This window comes from Erinaceus europaeus, chromosome 5 (genome assembly GCF_950295315.1).
Source record: "Erinaceus europaeus chromosome 5, mEriEur2.1, whole genome shotgun sequence".
NCBI classification, from domain to species: Eukaryota; Metazoa; Chordata; class Mammalia; order Eulipotyphla; family Erinaceidae; genus Erinaceus; species Erinaceus europaeus.
In genome coordinates, this window is record NC_080166.1 from 10,254,497 (window position 1) to 10,276,179 (window position 21,683).

General features: G+C 39.0%; 1 protein-coding gene across 6 annotated transcripts in view; it reads right to left on the reverse strand.

Annotated features, from left to right (window-relative positions):
* The window catches only part of PLPP1 (phospholipid phosphatase 1), a 71,071-nt gene that overhangs the window by 39,310 nt on the left and 10,078 nt on the right, over positions 1-21,683 (reverse strand). For 3 of the 6 annotated variants that reach the window (XM_060191038.1, XM_060191042.1, XM_060191040.1), the window contains one exon: positions 3,442-3,596. The exons of 2 other annotated variants lie outside the window; for them this stretch is intronic. In XM_060191038.1, coding sequence (XP_060047021.1) covers positions 3,442-3,596 — 155 coding nt within the window. Of the gene's footprint in view, positions 1-3,441; positions 3,597-13,711; positions 13,839-21,683 lie in introns of those variants that run through there. One more of the 6 variants, XM_060191037.1, reaches the window with a different exon arrangement.

Consider the following 21,683-nt stretch of genomic DNA (forward strand, 5'->3'; position numbering starts at 1 on the left):
CCTTATTTGAAAAACAAATGTTTTTCAAGTAAGGAAAAAAAAAAAAACGTGCAAGAGCCCAGAAGATAGCTTACTCAGTAGGGTACATGCATTCCTATGCATGAAGCCTGGCTTGCAGTCCCAGCAGCACATGGGAGCACCATGGGCAGTGAACAGTGTCACTGTGTCTCTTCTCTCTCCTCCTTTCCCTTTCGCTTCCTCACCACCCTACCCAACTCTCTTTCAAAAATGAAGAGTAAATATTGGGCCAGGGGAGATACTCAGTGGTGTCGTGAATGCGCAAGGCCCTAGGCATGCCCTTATAGCACATTAAGGAAAAACAAAAACAAAAAACAAAACAAAAAAAGTAGTACAAGATAAAATGAAAATAATCTCATATGCTAGCCTCACTACTCAGAGAAAACTATTTATACTCTTCTCCCTCCAGGGCCCACTTAACATATTATAAAGATTTCTTTAAGGTACTAAATGTCTTCCAAAATTATAAAATTGGATGAGCTGTCATATTATTTCATTACGAGAGTAAATCATAAAATTCCTTACATCTGAACAAATTTATTTCAAAGTTTTCTGCTATAAAAATCATGTTGCAGTAAATATTCTTATAATTACTCCTTTGAGGGACCAGGTGGTGGCACACCTGGTTGAGTGCATGTTACAATGTGCAAGGACCTAGGTTCAAGCCCCTGGTCCCCACCCGCAGAGGGAGACCTTCACAAGTAGAGAAGTAGGGCTGCGGGTGTGTCTCTGTCTCTCTCCTCTATCTTCCATTTCCTTCTCGATTTCTGACTGTCTTTATCCAATAAGTAGACACAATAGAAAAAAGATGTTAAAATAGTTAATCCTCTGTATAAAACTATCACTAATTCCTTAGGAATTAATTGCTTAAAGGATAATTTCTAATGATATACTCATTTTAATAATAACTTATATTCCTGCCAGTTTTACACGAGTGTACTTGTTTTCTGTATGTGCCCCGACTTACATGTAAAAGAAAGTTCCTACTTCTGCCATTGTAACAAGCCAAGCCCAGTCACCAGTGTTTTGAAATGAACTTCTTTGATTTCTTAAGAACACTAAATCTCTCTCTTTTTTTTTTAATTCCATCAACAACTTTTTGCTCATGTCCTCTGGTCCATTTTGCATTGATGCATTCAACTATTCTGAATGCACAAATATTTATATAAAAAGAATAAGTTGTTTTTGTATTCCTAGTTTTGTTATGATGGAGTTCAAATATGCAAATAAAACATCTTTTTAGGAGTTATATAAATTGTACACAAAAATCACTAGCTATACTATCGTTTCAGGGTTTGCTTTTTTTTTTTTTTTACTATAAGGTCTTTATAGAGTTACCGAAACCTGAAAAAAGCAATGACTTACAGTCAGTACAAGTGAACTGAAAACAACCTAGTAAACAGGGGCTTTCTATTGCCAAACTCTATCCATTTTAAGTAGTAGAATATATTTATCCTGCATAGGGACTTGGAATTTTTTATTTTTTTAGTTTCTTTATTGGGGGATTAATGGCTCACAGTCAACAGTAAAATACAATAGTTTGTACATGCATAACATTTCCCAGTTTTCCACATAACAATACAACCCCCCACTAGGCCCTCCTCTGCCATCATGTTTGAGAACCTGAACCCGGCCCCCGCCACCCCGGAGTCTTTTACTTTGGTGCAATACACCGATTCCAGTCCAAGTTCTGCTTAGTGTTTTCTCCTCTGTTCTTGTTTTTCAACTTTTTCCTATGAGTGAGATCATCCCATATTCATCCTTCTGTTTCTGACTTATCTCACTGAGCATGATTCTTTCAAGCTCCATCCAAGATGGGGTAAAGAAGGTGAATTCACCATTTTTAATAGCTGAGTAGTATTCCTTCTGTTAACAGTGGTTATCCTCAGGTAGTAGTTGGATGATTTCATTTTTTCTTTACAACAGATTTGCTTAAACTTATACGTTATTTTGTATTATTTTCATAGATAAACCTAATATTTGGAAAAAGGTGAAGTATAAAAGTCAAAGAACTAAAAGTAACTTCCTGATTCTCAAACTATTATCTCTTCAAATACAGGAGTAGTCTTTTGGAAAAAAAATGTAACTAGTGATAGCTGCTCAAAATAACATCCAGTGTCAGTGACACTGTCTGATAAATATGCATGTAAGTGGCAATACAGACTGTTTCCTACACACTGTCTCATAAGCCTGTCAGTTAAAACAGAAGTGATCAGTTACAGAAGGACTTAACTCTTCAGACAAAGTAAATGTCTCCTTAAACTAAACTCCACCCCCTGCTTTTCTTTTTTTAAACTTCTAATATGTAGCTATTTTCAAATTAGAGGGTAGGAGCTATATACAGCAACACTTTATCTTGAAACACAACAAAACCTTCAGAACATTGAGCTAGCGATAATCCAAATTTTTTTTAATTGACAAAAAGAATTCAGAAATGAACTAGAAAACCAAATAGTTTATTATTCTAAGTCAACTGGGGTAAAAATGGGAGGGGGTCTATCATGTTGTAGAACAAGGCTAATAAGTTTGTCAAGACAATACATTTTTTTTTAACTAGTTGGGAAAGCAATCTGACAAGAGACTAGTGGTCAAAGAAGAAATACAGCGTGACCTGATGTGTCGTCAAGACATTAAAAAAGCTAAATCTTCACTCTGAACTTTCCATTTGTAACTCACACAAAAAGTATCAGGGCAAGGTTCATAAATCAGAACCAAGGAAAGTAACCACACGTTAAGTAGAAGTGAAGTTTCCACTTATGTAAAATAATGAAACTCAAATACTATCCTAATGTATCTGAAGGTTTTATTTTGCAAATGTATTTTTATTCTTTCCACTGGGCCACTTTTTCCTCTGACTTAATAAGCTCATCCCCCCTTGTGATAGCTTCAATTTCTATTTGATGATATAATAAGCATGATCTTAGTTTCACCTCAGCCATAAAATAGTTTATTGGGTTGATATAAATGTCTGGGCCCATGTTTCTTCACTCATATAATGAATTTTTCCAAATGATTTATAGAAATATTTCCATTAGATAATCATTATACAATTCTTATTATTTAACTTTTAATAAATATGATTATTCATTAAATGTTGTTTATTGTTTTAACCAGAGCGCTGCAGCACAGTTCTGGCTTATGGTGGTACTAGGGATTGATCCTGGGGCCTTGGAGTCTCGGATTTGAGTGTCTTCTGCATAACCATAAAACTATTCCCTGGCATCATGATGGCTCCAACTTGTTCTGGGTAGCAAGCCCTTTGAACTAGAGAAACACTGTCCCCAGACTGCTATATTCCTCAACCAATCATCACCATGTCAGCACTGGTGAAGAAACTGTTACAGATTACCCCCACCCAATTCCACCACTTCATTCAAGCTCCAGCAAACAAACCCATCACTACCTACTTATCAATTTACTTACAGAGATTATGGGCAAGCCAACCCCCACTACGGCAAGCATAGTAGTTGTGACGGTACTGTCACGGTACGGATACTTGATGTTCCTCTCAGTACAGTGAAAGCCTCTCTGAAATGGATTTATTTGGCCCAAATTTAGACCAGCCATAGGCATGGAAGCTGTTGGGGAAGGGAAAAAAAGACACACATGGTTAAATTCAGTTCACTTTCTTAGGAAGTCAAGTCTACTGAGTGGGATGCAAATTTTACCCATGTTTTGCCCTTTCTAGAATATGACCAAATTGTCCACGTAATCTAAAAAAGTGAAGATTAAGGAAATCATGCAGACATTAGCATGTCCATATCAGCTCCACCTTTAATAAAGCATAAATTTTCTTGTATTGACCTCTGATTTTATAGATAATCAATAAAAGAAATCTCCAGAGAAGAGAGCAAAATTGGCTTATGGAGAAGTAAAGCAGAGAAGATAGAAGGGTTTTATATTTTATAACAAATTCACTTGAAATTGAATTGCTCAATATCTTAAAAATATTTAAGGAAAAAGGCCAAAAAAGGTCCCCTCAGTAAATATATTTAATAGTCAGTATTATAAACTGCATAAACCAATGTAGCCAAAAGAAGAAAGACACAAACTTTTGCTTCACATTAAAATTTAAATATGGCTAGAAAAAAATAAAGACCATAAAGTATATTTGATAACAAAATAGAAGCAAATCCTTCATTTTCCAAAGGCAAATTATACAGGAATACTTTCAGCTGAAACATTTTACCTGGATAAAATGACTCTGGAATACCAGAAAAAAATATCAAATACATTATGGTAGTAGTTTCATAGTATGTTCAAATTTACCATGCTTTTAAGGCTTTGTTTTGTACAACATAAGTGTTCAAGCATATATTCATCAAATATTCATGATTAGGTTAGGTCACATGTAGGGGAGACAAATGAGTGTAAAACAGATACTAGAGACTGCACTGCAAACACAGAAATATAAGATGCAATCACGAAATTATTTTAAAAGTAATTACAAGATAGGATTTTGGGGAAAGATGCAATGATTCAGTATCTTGACTGTGTAAAGATTCTACCATCTAAGTATCAGTCAAGACCCACAGACCTATAAATATGCAATACAAGTTTTTAAAATCTGCTGAACTATTTTATAAATAGTGAAAATGTGATTTCCACTATATGTAAATTAAAAAAAAATCACAGAAAATATAACTGATTTCTAAGATAGTGTAAAAGGTCCTATAAGGAAACTCAAAGGTCAACATGAACTATAGTAGTTGGGGAGGACAATTAAAGGAAAGGCGACAGAGGGGAACTTGAAATACAAGTAAGTCATAAGCAACAGGAAAGGAGAGCACTCAGTGGCTGGGCATAAAAGGCCAGCACAAGGTCACATCAACAAAGCTTGGAGAGAAGGAGCAAGAAACTGTCCTGGGACACAACATGATAGGCAACATGATCTGGTTCACGCACGCCAAGCACCAGGCTACACAAAGTAACTCAATGTTTAGCTTTACCCTATGAAGTACGTACATAGTATATACAAAGTATTATTTCCCTGCTCTCTTTTTTCCCCACAGTTTTATATTGTTAGGAAGTTTGGAGAAATGCAGAAACTTGCTGAAACTATAGACAATGGAATCAGAATTGCAAAGTAGGTGGTTTGGGGAGTCTGTGTGTCTATGATGTGTCATGGAGACAAATGATCTGGCTAAATCAGTAGGTTAGACTATGGCAAGGAAGGTATGGTTGCAGGAAGGGGGTTCATCCTTTGCAAAGGCTTGTATACTACAAGTACATATTCTGTTCATACTGAAAACTTAAAATGAATAGAATCCTCTTCTTTACTGCAAATTAGCTAAATCCCTGACCATGTGGCTTTCAATGAGATGATGAGGACCTGAGATGCTTCTAGTTACTAAAAAGAATTAAGCACTTAAAATACTGGAAAGAACTTATAGGAAATAAAATAGCATTGCTCTCTTTCATTCAGAGTCAGCAACATGGCAAAGTAGGGAGTCTTCAAAACTGATGGACTTTTCCTTGTTTTACTTGTGATTAATAGTAAGTTTCAAGGTTTTAAGATTAATGTATAGTTGCACAACAGTCCCACCACCAGCATTCTGTGGAAACTGACTTTTTAAATAATAAAACAGGGAGTTGGGCGTGTGCAGCGGGTTAAGCACACGTGGCACAAAGCGCAAGGACCACCATAAGGATCCTGGTTCAAGCCCCTGGCTCCCCAACTGCAGAGCAGTCACTTCACAGGTGGTTCACTTTCAAGTTCACTTTCAGGATTCAGTTTCAAGTCTACACATAGGAGGACAGGCATGGGGGGGATTTTATAAATAATGCAGTGCCTCTCCTACCCCCCCCCCATGTGTCTCATACGCTATAAAAAAAAATTTTTTTTTAAAAAGTCCACCAGAAGTGGAGGAATCATGTAGCATACTGGCATAAAGCCCCAGCAACAACAATGAAGGCAAAATAGGACAGAAAAAATAAACAACTGATACAACTTTGAGAGGATTCAGTAATTAAGTAGTAATTATTGTATTGATAATAATGAAAATAGAAAAGAACACATGAAAATGTTTAGGATATGGAAATGACTTATCGGCCCCACGGACAGTGCCTTGTACACACATCACCATCTATTTTAAATTACTTTTTGTCAACAACTTGAGGGAAAACTATAAATTGTTGTTGTTGTTTTTTTTAATCATTACTATTGGAGGGACGGTTAATGGTTTACAGTACATTCACTGACACCTGGGTACAATTTCATTATGCACCTGGACTCCAAATTATATCTCTGTTGTCATTTCTTCCAGGTACACAGTTGACTCTGAATAAAAATTCACTGAACGTATAAAGAAATCGAGGTCACAATAAGGATGAGAAGTAGAGAGAGAAATGCAAGCTGCTGGCATTAAAGGTGGTAAACTTGAGCCAAAACAATAGAGCAGTTCTCAGAGGTCATCTGAAGTCAGGAATATCAGAGATTGAGACATTCGCTAAAGGACTGGTGATATCCACAGTGAAATCACAGAAAGGCACAGATAGGCAGAAAGAAAAGAACATACACGCTCATGAGGGTATGTTCTATGTCTCGTACTCAGCAGCACATATTGGCTAGAGAAATATTGAGACACAAAAGCCAAAGTGTCAGAAGCATTATGTATGAGGGAATCAAATGTGAAGACATTAAGGGTAGTGAGTATAAACTATGAAAGGTATCCTTGGTAACCTGTGAGAAAGTACATTATAGTGGTCTGGGAGGTGGCGCAGTGGATAAAGCACTGAATTGTCAACCATGAGATCCTGAGTTCGATCCCCGGCAGCACATGTACCAGAGTGATGTCTGGTTCTTTCTCTCCTCCTATCTTTCTCATCAATAAATAAATAATTAAAAAAAAAGAAAGTACATTATACTATCTTCAATAACACATCTTTTGGAAGAAGCATCAATAATGAGTTCCAATACTGGGTTGTCATCGTCTACGCATGAATCCCTTTCTTTAAGGTGAATATGCAAGAAAGAATTTGTTCATGGTTCTGACTCAGTTATATCCCTCCCAACTCATATATTAGAGTTCTAATTAGTAATTTTCTTTACTGTTTTGAAGACAGAGAACTTAGGTTCTAATTAAGGCTAAGTTAAGTAATAAAAGTAGAGCCCTGATTCAACAAAATTGGTGACCTTATAAGAAGTGATCTCTCTCCACACTCACACACAGAGGCAAGGCCCTATGAGGATTTAGCATGGTGACTGACTGTCTGAAAGATGGAAAGAAAATCTTCACCAGAACTTGACTATGCTGGCACCCTGGCCTCAGAATTTTAGCCTCAAGAACTGTGAGAAAATAAATTTTCTTTTTTCTTTATTGGGGGGGATTAATGGTTTACAGTCAACAGAGAAAATAATTTTTCATTTAGCTTAAGTCCCCCAGTTTATGGTATTTTATTACACGAGTCCATGCAGACTAAAACATGCAATGCACATGCATACTTACATACATCTTTCATGCACACATGCATCATTCATTAACACATACAGTGGCCAATGGCTGTATCAATGGAAGATATGGGCAGTCAAGAGATAACACAGCCTCCTAAAACTACTACTACCGCATAGGTATTGAGACACAAAGAGGAATAGTTCTAGTAAGCCAGGGATAGTCAGAACATAACAGGATTTGGCAGCAGGAAGCCAAGAAAATAAACATTCCCACACTCCTCCTGCTGGTATTTCCAAAGGCAATCAGGCTGACGGATAAGGCACTACTGGTACTGAGGGTGGTGGAGATGATTGTGAAATCAGGTCCACAGAAGGAAATCAAAGACATTTAGAACCAATAGGCAATAAAACCCTTTCATTTTCTTCTTTTAGCAGTCCAAGGTTAAAAGTTTTGAAAATGTTGGTCCTTCACTACTTTGCATTACCTGGGCAATTTTTAGAAAATTTTGGTTCATTCCAAAGTTAAGGAATGTTCTTTATTTGGTGCCCAACTGTGAACAAAACACATTCTGGAGAGAAAAACATGCAGTATTTTTCCTTTCTTCATCCACTGCGCCACCTCCCGGACCACTGTTTTTCTCTTCTTCTTCTTCTTTTTTTTTTTTTTGGCCCCCAGGGTTATTGCTGGGGCTTGGTGCCTGCACTATGAATCCATTACTCCTGAAGGCCATTTTTCCCCCATTTTGTTGTCCTTGTTGTTATTATTGTTATTGTTGCCATTGATGTTGTTGGACAAGACAGAGAGAAATGGAGAGAGATGGGGAGACAAAGAGGGGGAGAGAAAGATAGACACCTGCAGACCTGCTTCACTGCTTGCAAAGTGACCCCCCTGCAGGTGGTGCCCTTCGTGCCATATGCACTTAACCCACTGTGCTACCGCCCGAGCCCCGAGTGTCTCCAGAATCACATAAAAATCTGCTCCTAAGACAGGTGTTAGGTATTATTTATTTCTTCCCTCTCCTCTGTAACAGATAATTCAAAATAACTAGATATCCACAAGAACAGAATGGCATTCAAAATTTTACCAACTAAAAAAGTGAAATTACTAAGTCTACCTTATTATTATGCCCAATAGTTTGACAAATATTTCACTGTCTAGCAAACAGCTAGATATTCCTATCTGGCACTCCTGAAAGGATGCAGCCCTGGTAGAGTGTCCTTCTTGCCATATGTATGCCCAAGATCTGAGCCCTGGCAACACATGGCTCTATCAGGACACTGGGGTTAGCTCTTGATCTGTGATCTGTCTACCTACCTATGTAAATGAATGGAGAAGAGATGAAACTGCTCATGTGCAAGGGCCTGACTCTGCAAAGAAAAAAAAATGTAAAAAAGCAAAAAAGAATTTAAACCCAAAATATACATCTGAACATGTTAATTATAAAGACTGACATCATGAGACTTCGTAAAATGGCTCAGAGAAAATGACTATGCCCATAATCTTGGAAAGCAAACAGAAAGTCAATATCACCAACTAATAAAGAACAAAGTACCAGGAAGGTAGGATGACCATGAAAGAGCAGAGTTTTTACCGAGCATGAGTAGCTCAGTAGAAAAAAACGAAAATACCTTCTGATAAGGGGGGAGGACAGCAGAACACCCAGTAGTGTGCATGCTCCGGGTTCAAGCCCCCAGACGCTATTTGCTGGGAGAAGCTTCATGAGTGATGAGGGATTGCAGGCAGCTCTCTCTTTAGCTCTTTGTCTCTTTCTCTATCTCCCTGTCCCCTAATTTCTGTCTCTATCAAAAAATGAGAACATCAGAAGTAGTGGGTGGATTCATTACGCAGGCACGGAGCCCAGCAATAACCCTGTGGGCAATAAAATGAAGAAGAAGAAGAGAAAGAAAACCCCACTGACAAAATGAAGGCGCTTCCCCGAGACCTTCCCAATTCGGTCTGTATCTTAAGAAACAAACAGGGAAAAGGAAAAAAAAAAATAGAAAAGAAACTTCCTAGTTTGTTTGTGTTACTTCACCATTTCCCTCTTTCCTTTGCAGGTTTTCTTAAAGGTTTAAATTCACTTATTGGTATTTATTTACCCCCGGACACTGCTCAGCTCTGGCCTATGTGGTATCAGGTATTAAACCTGGGACATCTGGGGTCTTGTCCATGAAAGTCCGTCGCAGCAGCTGCTGTGCCAGGCCAAGTTTCCTTTACTCTTTACAGTGACAGCAACGGTAGGACACAAGGAAAGAAAGCAGTGCCTCTCTTGACGCCGTGCTGACTACATTCATTTTCACTTAATTCCCACTGCACCAGAACACAAGCTTCAAGAAGACATGGGTATTTTCACTTTGTTCACAGATATATCCCAAGCACCTATGCCAGAGCTGAGAGAAGGTAGGACCTCAACACATATTTTAGAGTCACCTTGTAAAACAGGTATTACTATCCCATTTTAAAGATGAGAGGGTGACTCAGAGGATAACTGGTTTAATTAAAGTTATACATATATAATAAGGGTGAGATTAAAAATTCTTAACTAGTACTTTATCACCACTGACTACTCTGAACAGACAACAGTTGGTGCTGGAGGAGCTGAGTTCTGCTTCAATCTTTTAGTTGCAAGTTCCTCAGAAGACTCAAGGGAGGGAACAGAACATTGAAGGTTATGGACAGGGGAAGGGGAGACTCAGCTGTCCAACTGTGATAATCAGTTTTGAAAGTAAGCTGTATGCCCAGTATTCAAACATGTAAATGTGCATATCTGAGCCAAGCCTTCTGTATGAAAGAGTAAACAGTGTCTTTTGCTTAAGAGTGAGAGAGAGAGAGAGAGAGATAGAAAGTGTGTGTAGAGACAGTGGTTTTAATTATAAAAAAAAATCAAAGTAACTACAATGGGAAATGGAATTAGAAGTGAATTAATAATGGCTGGCAACTGAATTCAATTTGTCAGATCATTTTAAAAAAATAGGATGATCTAACTAAAGCAGAGGGAAATGAGTAGTGAAAGACCTACTAATGATCAAAGTCAAACTACACTACAGTTCTTGGATTTTCAATTACAGGTAAATGATTTTAATATGTTTCAATAGGAAATGAAAAATAAGCACTGACTCTTAAGTAAGAAAGGTCCTGGTGATAGATGAGCTTATGTAAGACAGAGGTGGATCTGCCTGCAGCCAGCCAGGAGGGACCAGAGGTAGAAAGTACTGTGTGTGTGTATATATCTGGGTGTGATTCACAGGAGACAGCAGCAAGTGGCAGCCGGGGGCAAGAGTTCAAAGAACAGTACACCCTCAGCTCTTAGAGACACCTACATTCTGGTGACCGGTTTGCAGGCACCACCTCTCTGTGGTTGACATGGTTTTACTATAAAAAGTACTCAGTTATCTATTTTTTTTTAAGTTAGGACAAAACAAGCAGAAGAAAGAAAAAAAAAGTTTGAACATATCACATTTACCAAAAAAAGGTTTTACTCCTTTGTGGTACTGAGTCAAAATTACCTATAATATGATATGTTCAACCTTAAAGACTCTTAGTTCATTTGGATACCTAAGAAAATTTCTGTATATATATTTTTAAATATGTATTTTTATTTTAATTAAAAAATGTTATTCCAGAACTATAAGGTCAGGTTATTTTACTATGAACTTTTGGGCTTTACACACACACACACACACACACACACAGAGTCTATTTATTTATACACTAACAAAAATAAAAAACAGACAGTCTTTCACCTGTTGTTCCCTTCCCAGAAAGGCACATAGCACCAACTGGCCAGGACTAACATTAGCTGCTTCTGCCCTCTCATAGTAACAGCTGTTCCCTTTCTTTTTTTCAAGATGACAAAGGTCAATTAGTAGCAAACTTTCCACATGGGTATCTACATGCAAAATACAGAGAGCTGGCACATGTAACACTGTTTTTAAATCTATTTTACTTTCTTCTGGGCATATGTTAGGAATCTACTTTGAACTTTTTTGGTATTTGAAGCTATGACTTTATAGTTCTTCAAACAAAAAAGTATTCTTCTTACTTGAAAGACAGTCACATTTATGTCTCAATGCCTGTGTGATCAGAGATGCATTATGCCAAGTAAACAGGCACAGAAGGCAGGCTACAAACCATACAATTCCATGCTGTGCCATTCATTTAGCATAGAGAAAGACGGGCAGTTACCAGAGAGGGGGAATGGCGGGAAGAGTTGACTACAGAAGAGGACTTGGGAGCCGAGGGAGGGTCACAGATCTTGTTCTTGCTTCTATGGTGATTACGTGACTTGAATTCTAAATTGTCCAAGTTTGCATATCATGTATTTAGATCTACAGAACTTACTATATATAAATTAAAAAAAAAACAAAAAACTAAAAGTTGGCTCAAGTCTCATGCCCTTCTTTTTACTCCCATCCTTTATTTCAAGCCTCTTGCCATGCTTACATTACAACCCTGCCCCTCCAGTGTGCTAAAGTCTACCTGCTGTTCTAGCTTCTACTAGGTGACTCTTGGAATATTTTCTTTGGTGTGGCAGGGTGGAGTGCAGAGGCTTAGACTGATACACCTAACTGGGTCTATTTCTGGCACTGTCCCAGTGACTATGTGAGTAAGCATGGGCAAAGTACTTGCCTATCTGAGCTGAGTTTCCTCATCTCGTGACATAAAAGAGTTCAAGAAGGTGGCTCGTCAGGAGAGCATAATATGCCTTCCACACAGGAGGCCCTGGGTTTAGTCCTCAGCACCACTCACTCAAAAGCACTAAGGACAGAAGCAGGGTCAAGCCCATGGATAGTGGAGCACTGCCTTGGTAACTCAAGAGTCCCTGGGGTTTAATACCCTGTGCTGAGCAATGTCTGGTTAAATAAATAAATAAAATATTTAAGAATTAAGGATGCCCCCCAAATAAAAAATAAATGTAGTCATCTCAATCTAGCTTTTTTTTTTTTTAAAAAGCATTTTCCCCCCCAAACAGTTGAGTTCATGGACATAAGAAAAAGAAGCACGGGAAAGATGGATAGCCAAAACGTTAAAAACAGGGCTAGGGAGGTAGTATACTGGTTACACAGAAAGACTTTCTTTTTCCCCATTTCATTGTGAGGCTAGTGGTTTACAGCACAGTTGTCTCAGCACTCCAAGACCCTTTTCACACAGAGATTTTTAAAATCTTTAAGGAAAGGCTTTAACAACTGAACAGACAGAGTAAGACTGATTTGACTTCATCACTTTGGTGCAGAGTTAGTTATCTCAGTGCCTGGAATATATGTAGCAGGAGATATCAAGAATCAAAACTACAAATAAAATTTTTTGCATAAAGCACCAAGTGAAATCCAAGCCTGAAAATTAAACTGCTTTTAACAACAGTTCATACCCACCACCACCACCCCCAACAACAACAAACCGTATTTTTAATTTTAAACCCTAAAAAGCCTTTTTGTGGATTCATCATCCCTAGTCTGAAATTAAGCCAAGTGGCAAGGGGCCAGAAACTAAAGTTATACCAAGGTGTGTCTCAGAAGAAAAAAAAAAACTGTTAGTTTGGCAGGAAGTCACCAAAGTGGCATATCTAAATTAGTAAGTTTTGTTTAAAATACACACGATCTTTAAAGGCACACAAGCCAAAAAAAAAAAAAAAAAAGTTCAGTAAAGATTCTTTTTTTAAAGTTTATTAATAGTATCAAATCATACATCTGTTTTCATAAAAGATATGTTTAGCACTCAACTTATATAAAGCCATGAATTAGGGAGTCGGGCTGTAGCGCAGCGGGTTAAGCGCAGGTGGCGCAAAGCACAAGGACCGGCATAAGGATCCCGGTTCGAACCCCGGCTCCCCACCTGCAGGGGAGTCGCTTCACAGGCGGTGAAGCAGGTCTGCAGGTGTCTATCTTTCTCTCCTCCTCTCTGTCTTCCCCTTCTCTCTCCATTTCTCTCTGTCCTATCCAACAACGACAACAACAATAATAACTACAACAATAAAATAACAAGGGCAACAAAAGGGAATAAATAAATATTAAAATAAAATAAAATAAAATAAAGCCATGAATTAAAGGAGAAAGGACTTCCATAAATAATAACTTTACTAATGATTTAATATTGATTTACAAAAATACGGGGCAACAGGGGTACAATTCCACACCTTTCCCACCAACAGAGTCCTGTCCCTAGTGCATCCATTGGAAATTTCATTAGTTCTCTCAAGGTCACAGATAAGGGTTGACTATTAGTCCTGTAACCATATGTATAGATATTCACCCATTTTTTCTAAGGTCCTGCCTTCCCTTCCTTTTTTTTTTTTTTCTTACCTTCAGGGTTATTACTGAAGCTTGGTGCCTGCACTATAAATCCACTGCTCCTGGAAGCTATTTTTTCCCTTTTGTTGCCCTTGTTTTTTGTTGTTGTTGTTACTGCTGTCATTGTTGGATAGACAGACAGAAATCGAGAGAGGGAGAGAAAGACACCTGCAGACCTGCTTCACCACTCATGAAGCCACCCCCGCCCCTCTGCAGGTAGGGAGCCAGGGGCTCAAACCAGGATCCTTGAGCTGGTCCTTGGATCCTTGTGCTTCACGCCATGTGTGCTTAACCCGCTGTGCTACTGCCTGGCCCCACTTCCTTCCTTTCTAAGTCACACATCTATTGCTAATTCCGAATATCCTTTCTTTTGTCCTTTTCTCTCTCCAGATCTAGGGGTCTTAACGGAATTGGAATTTGAAGGCCTCTGGTCATCTTCCCCTAACCTGCTCCCCCTCTAGGGGTACAGACCAGCATGCTCTTGGGGGTGTTGAAGGTCGGAGTTCTGGCTTCTGTAATTACTTCTTCACTGGACATGGGTGTGGGCAGGTTGAAGAGCAAACACACAAAGCTGAAACAACATAATCAACAGCAGATGCCATGGAAAGCAAGGAAAAACAAACACTTGGATGCCTACTAAACACGAGGTGCTTTGTGCAGATAATCACTTATTTCTAATAAATAAGAAGACAGCACTCCCTCTGTGGAGAAATTGAATTCAGCACTAAATAAGCAGCTGTGTAACCTATAGTAAGGCTGTACAGAGCCAAGCAGAACTTTGAAACCAAATCTACCAGGCTTCAAATTCCAAACTCCACCACAATCAGTAATAGTTAACTTTGAAAAACAACAGTGTCAAGTAATTCTTTTGTTCTCAGCAAAGAAGACTCTGTAAGTAGACTTAACTATTTCTTTATCACTGACCTTAAAAAAAAATGGTAACGGGGCCAGATGGTGGTACACTGGTTATGTGCACATACATGTTACCAAGCACAATGACCCAGGTTTAAGGCCCAGCTCCTTACCTGCAGGCGGAATGCTTCAAGAGTGGTGAAGCGGGTCTGCAGGTGTCTATCTTTCTCTCTCCCTCCCCCTTTCAATTTCTCTGTCCTATCCAATAATAGAAAAGAAAAGAAAAAAAGGAAAAAACTGCCACCAGAAGCGGTGGATTCATAGTGCTGGCACCAAGCCCTAGCAATAACCTTGGTGGCAATATAAAGTGATAACAATAATAATAATAATTGATCATTTAAAATGGAGTCCTGTATCTGGCAAGATCATTCTACCTCTACCCAGAACAACACAGGAAACCATAATAACCTATTATCTCAGACTACAAGTTACATGATTACAAATGTTACTACTGATTTAGCTGGTATTCCTACAATGATCCTTCTCAAATGAAATCTCAAAAATTATCCTGATGATTTATGCTTGACATCTTCTCAAGAAGCCTGGGACTCAGTGGTAGTGTTCATGTATGAGGCCCTGGGTTCATTTTGACATTGAAAGAGAAGGGGGGAGAGAGAGAGAGAGAGAAGATTTACTCATTAAGTTTATATTTCGTTTTCTCCCCCCCCCATAAGCTACTACCTTCTCCTGTCTCAGTCCAACACTTTAATTACCAAAACTCACAATTTTCATTCATTCAGCTACCCACTTCTCAGTCAACTCTAATTTTGAAATGGCATTATATAAGGTTATCAGCGACCTCTGAGTTACTAAACCCAAGAGGTACTTTTTCCAGATGTTATCTCACTTGACCTTGTAGGAGAATGTAGAACTTGTTATCACTCTCCCCAGAAGGCCTTTCTCAGCTTTCCAGAAATTCTAGTTTTTAGTGTTCCTTGTCAATCTTATTAATTTCTTCCTGCAAATATGAAATGTTCGTGTTTCTACAGTCCCATTGCCTAAGACAAAGTCTGACACACAACTGAAGAAATAGTTGTTTTTTTAAAATTTATTTTAATATTTATTTTATTTATTTATTCCCTTTTGCTGCCCTTGTTATTTTATTGTTGTAGTTATTATTGTTGTTGTCGTCGTTGTTGGATAGGACAGAGAGAAATGGAGAGAGGAGGGGAAGACAGAGAGGGGAAGAGAAAGATAGACACCTGCAGACCTGCTTCACCGCCTGTGAAGCGACTCCCCTGCAGGTGGGGAGCCGGGGTTCGAACCGGGATCCTTATGCCGGTCCTTGTGCTTTGCGCCACCTGCGCTTAACCCGCTGCACTAGAGCCCGACTCCCCAGAAATAGTTTTTTTAAAAAAGAAAATACTATATGGGAAGTAAGCAAATGGCTACTGCGTATTCGAGACTGGGCCATAAGGTAAGCAAAAACATACCGATGAAGACACAGTTCTTTTCAGATAAAGAAACTCAAACTGTGAACTTGAGTAATTTATTCTAATGTTAGGCAACAGAGCTAGGATTTAAAGTCAGAAATTGTTTCTAATATCCATACTCCTAACTTTTATGTATTTACTTATTAGACAGAGACAGAAATTGAGAAGAGACGGGGAGATAGAGAGGGAGACAGAAAGACCTGTAGCCCTGCTTCACCATTCGTGAAACTGGTGAAACCCTTGCAGGTGGGGACCAGGGGCTTGAACCTGGGTCCTAGTGCACTGTAATGTGTGCACTTAACCAGGTGTGCCACCACTTGGTCCTGCATGCTCCTAACTTTCATGGATCCTATGAACAGAGCTATGTAAAACTTTTTAGCCACAAATTGTTTGTTTTTGTTTTTTAACCAGAGTACTTACTCAGTTGTGGTTTATGGTAGGGGATTGAACCTGGGACTTCGGGGCCTCAGGTATGAGGCATAATCATTACACTTTTATTTATTAATTTTTTTAGTATAGTTTACTCCGAGGTGGGTGGGGATACAGAGAGCAGAGCACTGCTCAGCTCCAGTCTATGGTAATGCTGGGGATTGAACCTGGGACCTCCAGAGCCTCAGACATAAAAGTCTTTTGTGGGAGTCGGGTGGTAGTGCAGCAGGTTAAGCGCAGGTGGCACCAAGCACAAGGACCAGAATAAGGATCCCAGTTCGAGCCTCCAGCTCCCCACCTGCAGGGGAGTTGCTTCACAAGCAGTGAAGCAGGTCTGCAGGTATCTCTTATCTTTTTCTCCCCCCTGTCTTCCCCTCCTCTCTCGATTTCTCTCTGTCCTATTCAACAATGACATCATAACAATAATAATAAAAGCTACAACAATAAAACAACAAGGGCAACAAAAGGGAATAAATATAAAAAGAAACGCCACTGACTGAAAGTCAATCATCCACAAGTGTCAAATCCTAAGTGGGTAAGTCTATAGGAAAATGTATCTACATAAGAGATAATTTACACTCATGACAGCCCTTGACAGCTCCTATACACTGTGGGTCATGAAGTCAGCAATAATGTAGATATCCAACAACAGCTATAAAACTGAGCAGTGTCCATAACCTGCCTAACAAGTTTTGATAGCATCACAATTTAAGGGATCTTTTCTCTCTCCAATTGGGTCACTGGACCAGACAGAGACAATATTTGGAAGAGAATACTGTTAAAATTATTTTCTTCTAGCCATGCCACTTGAAAAAAATAAAACACAACAAACTGTCACTTGCTTCTGCTACCCTGCATAACAATTTACAAATCCAATTGGGATGTCACTTTTTCAAAGGTTTTGTTTTTTAATAAAGCTTTACTGTTATTATTTCTGTCTTTATTTATTTGCCACAGCACTGATCAGCTCTGACTTCTGGTGGCACTGGGGAGACCGAATGTGAGACCTCAAGAGCCTCAGGCATGAAAAGTTGTTTGCAGAAGAATTATGCTATCTTCCCAGCCCAAAGTCTGTTGTTGTTACTTTTATCAACCGTTTTTTTTTTTTTTAACTATTTCTTTGACAGGACAGAGAGAAATTAAAGAGGAGAAGGGGAGATGGGGGGAGGGCAGCAGCACTGCTTTACCACTAGTGAAGCTTCACCACTGTAAGCAGGGAATGGGGGCTTGAACTTGGATCCACGTGCATTATAATGTATATACTCAAGCAGGTGTGGACCACCCAGCCCCTAAGTTTTTTTTTTTTTTTTTTTTACTAGCCTTTTTAAAGGAAAAATATTGGGAAACTACTAATTTTAATACTTCAACTGACTCTATAAAAAGACTTTTATCTCAAATAGGTACTATTTCAGAGCACTGGAGAAGAGTGCAATCACAATTTCTTAAACTCTGTGGGAAAATGAAAGGATGATTTTTCTTCTTTCTTCTTCCTCATTTCTTCTTTTTTAAAAATTTTTATTTATAAAAAGGAAACACTGACAAAAACCATAGGATAGAGCACGTTAGCTTGTGGTGGTGAAGGGAATTGAACTGTGGTTTCAGAGCCTCGGGCATTAAAGCACAATCATTATGCTATATTTCCCCTCACTTGAAAGGATACATGCTTACTGATCAAAAGAAGTTACGATGAGAACTGGTATGTTTTGTTTCTTCAATTTGTACTGCAAGTCAATTCTTGACCAGTTAATATTCAGTAATAAAATCTTCATGTTTTAGGAACTAAGTAGTAAGAAATGTTATGACTATCCAAACCATGCCCTTTCTACCTCACACACATCTTTATTCCTGTTTCTATTTTACATTTTTCCAAGTATAAATATTCATTTGGCTATCTGGCCTAAGGATTGTGGGAATACTGTTCAACTGTAAGTAAACTCAGATCTAAGTGAGGTCATTCCAGGGGGAAAAAATCAGGTCAGATGTAAAACAATACAGACACTAAAAACTGAAGTTTCACTGCTGTTTAAACTAAAACAAGAGCTCCACTAAACAGTGCTTCAACCGTGGACAGTGCCAGAAGAGATCATGTTGGTAGACTGATGTTATGGCGTCCCCTCCCTGTCTCAAAAACAAAGAATGAAAAAGTCAGCTCAGGGGAACTGCTCAGCAGAGGCACTGCACATGTGCAAGGACCTGGGTTCATTCCCTGGTGCTGCCAAAGAAAAAATAAGTATGCCAAAAGAAAAATTACCAACAGATAAAAATCAAACTGGGTCAATGGTATCAAACTGGCTTATTAGCTTAATAATAATAATGACAGAACAGCACAGGCCGGGACTATAGAAAATGTAAATGATTCCCATTCATGGTCTCATACATTATCTCATCTAATTTCACAGCGCTATGAGCATCATCTTCTCCTCATTAGATGAAGAAACTCAAAGTTAAAGCAAGCTGTCCAATATCATAGTGTTGGTATTAGCAGGGCAAGATTGCAAAGCCCCGGAAATGGCTGACTCAACTATTTATCTATTCATGTGACAAATACTGCAGTGCCTGTTTTGTACAATAACACAGATGGACTCTAACTTATATACAGGAATTATCTTGGAAACTTACCATTTTCCAAAAGTAATATTCCCAAAGGTTTACATATCTCTGCTGGAAAGTAATGGTCTCTGGGGAATTTGTTCTGAAAATACAGACTTGATTAAAATGCCTGGCTACCACCCCTAACAAGGCTCTGTGCACTCTTTTGAGGATGGAGACCCCTCCTCATTCATTCTTAGTAACTTCCACCCCAAGATATACCAGGCCCTCCACTTACCAAATAGCACTGTCATATCCTCTCTCTCCCTCCCTCTCTCTCCCCCCACTCTGTCTATCTACCTATCTCTCTCTTCTTTTTCTCACCAGAGCACTGCTCAGGCCTGGTGGTACTTGGCACTGAACCTAGGACCTCAGAGTCTCAGGCATGAATGCCTTTTGTATTACCACTATATTATCTACACAGTCCTATCTTTATTATTATTGTTATTATTATTACCACTATTATTATTATTAATGTTGTGGTGAGAAGGCCTAGCAGTGGCACACTTGGTAGAGTGCACATGTTACCATGTGCAAGACCAAGGTTCAAGCTCCCAGTCTCTGCCTGCAAGGAGGAGAAACTTCCCGAGCAGTGAAGCAGTGCTGCAGGCACTTTCTTTCTCTCCCTCTCTATCCCCTCCTCACCTCTCAATTTCTATTTAAAAAAAAAAAGACTGCTAGGAACTGTGGATTCATGGTACAGGCTCCAAGCCTCAGGAAGAACCCTGGTGGCAATTTTGAAAAATACATCAATAAATAACAGATGTGGTGAGAGAGTGAATCTGGAACCTTACTACATGCTCACGGTGAGCCACCTCTCTGGCCCAACTTCTTATTTTGTGTTTTGAGAGACAAAAAGAAGAAAAGGGTGGGGGACACCAAAGCACCACTCTACCACCCAGTTTCAGCCATTCTTTTTTCTTTGGTGTTTTTAACCACACCCAGGGATCCATGCCAGGACCTCATGCAGCAAGGCATGTGCTCTACCCTCTGAGCTGCCTGGTCACCGTCTCTTGTAACTCTGTTTTCCACAATAGGCAGGAAGCTTTTCAGAATCACAGGTCGTATTTTCCATCCATTCCCCAGTGCTGGGTAGAAAATGAAGTTGATGTTCAGAGTTTCGTGATGACTGCATGAGTGTCAGTAAAACTTAACCAAGCCACATTTAGGTATTAAAAAAATAATAGCTTTCTCCTTTCATTTACCTCTCAAGCACCTAGGGCAACCCATCTCTCTGGCTGCTGACGCAAATGAAGCAAAGGGCAGAGCCTGGCTTAACAAGCTGCCAATTAACTCAAGAGGTCATCCGCTGCCCATTTCCTATATGTCATTTTCCTCAGCACCCCACCCTGAAGAAGACTCGGGAAAGCATTCCCATGCAACAGACAATTGAGGATTAAACCACGAGGTTCTAACTATATCTGCTGGAATGAATTACCAAAGGTGACTCTGAACTCTCTGCACGTGACTCATGTGAAAGACAGTGAGGCTTTGACAAAGGTCTTCCTTTCCTGTGGTGGACTGCCCACAACAGCAGCAGCATTATTTTAAGAAAACATCTATGGGGATGATACTCAATAGGACAAAAGCTGCAGTTGCATCTTACAGTAAGATCTGCCCACCTGGCAAATTTGTAGTAGCTATTAGGGGTTCGAGTTACAAAAAAATGAAAGTGCATCCTTTAGACAACAGACACACCCCCCAAAATGGTAAATACTGGCTCTAAAATCACAACTAAGTGCAATAAGAAAGTTATAAAACACTTAGGCCACCGAACATAATTACTTATTGCTTTACGATCAATTAATTCTTACTATTCCAATTAAAATCACCTTTCCTGAACTGGAACCAGTCAATCCAAAATCAAAAGCTATAATCCTCAAAAGTGCGTCTCAATTTCTGACCATGACATTTCTTAGCTGGCTACTGTGGGCATATTCCCCAACTCTCTAGGGCTCAGTTCTATTATCTGTCAAAAAAAGATGACCAAGTCACTCTCTCTAAGTATGTTGGTGACAGACTTCATAAGGACTAATGAGCACTAAATAAATGTCAACTATTATTATCCATTCTGACATTTAGAATTAAGTTTTGAAACTCACTACTAAGAATAGTACAGATTCATACTATGTCCCAGTCACACAAACCTCTTTTTTTTTCTTTTTTCTTTGCTGCCTGTTTAACTGCAAAGAAAAATCCAAGTAATAGAATTTATACAAACAAGGATATAAAAGTAAAATCACTCAAAAATACTACTGGTTCCATATAAGTGACCCAGATTCAAGCTGGGTTTCCCACTGCATTGAAGCAACTTTCAGTGCTATGTTCTATTTTACTCTCTCTCTCTGCCTCCGTCTGGAGAAGAAGAAGTAGGAAGATGAGAAGGAGGAAGAGGAGGGGCCGGGTGGTGGCAAACCTGCTAGCGCACACACATTACCACGCACAAGGACTGAAATTTTAGACCCCACTCCCCACCAGAGTAGGGAGGAGTAAGCTTCATGAGCAGTGAAGCAGTGCTGTGGGTTTCTGTCTCCCCACTACCCTCTCAATTTCTCTGTCTGTATTAAATAAAAAATATTTAAAAATACTACTGTGAGAGTATAATTCAAAGTAGAACATTT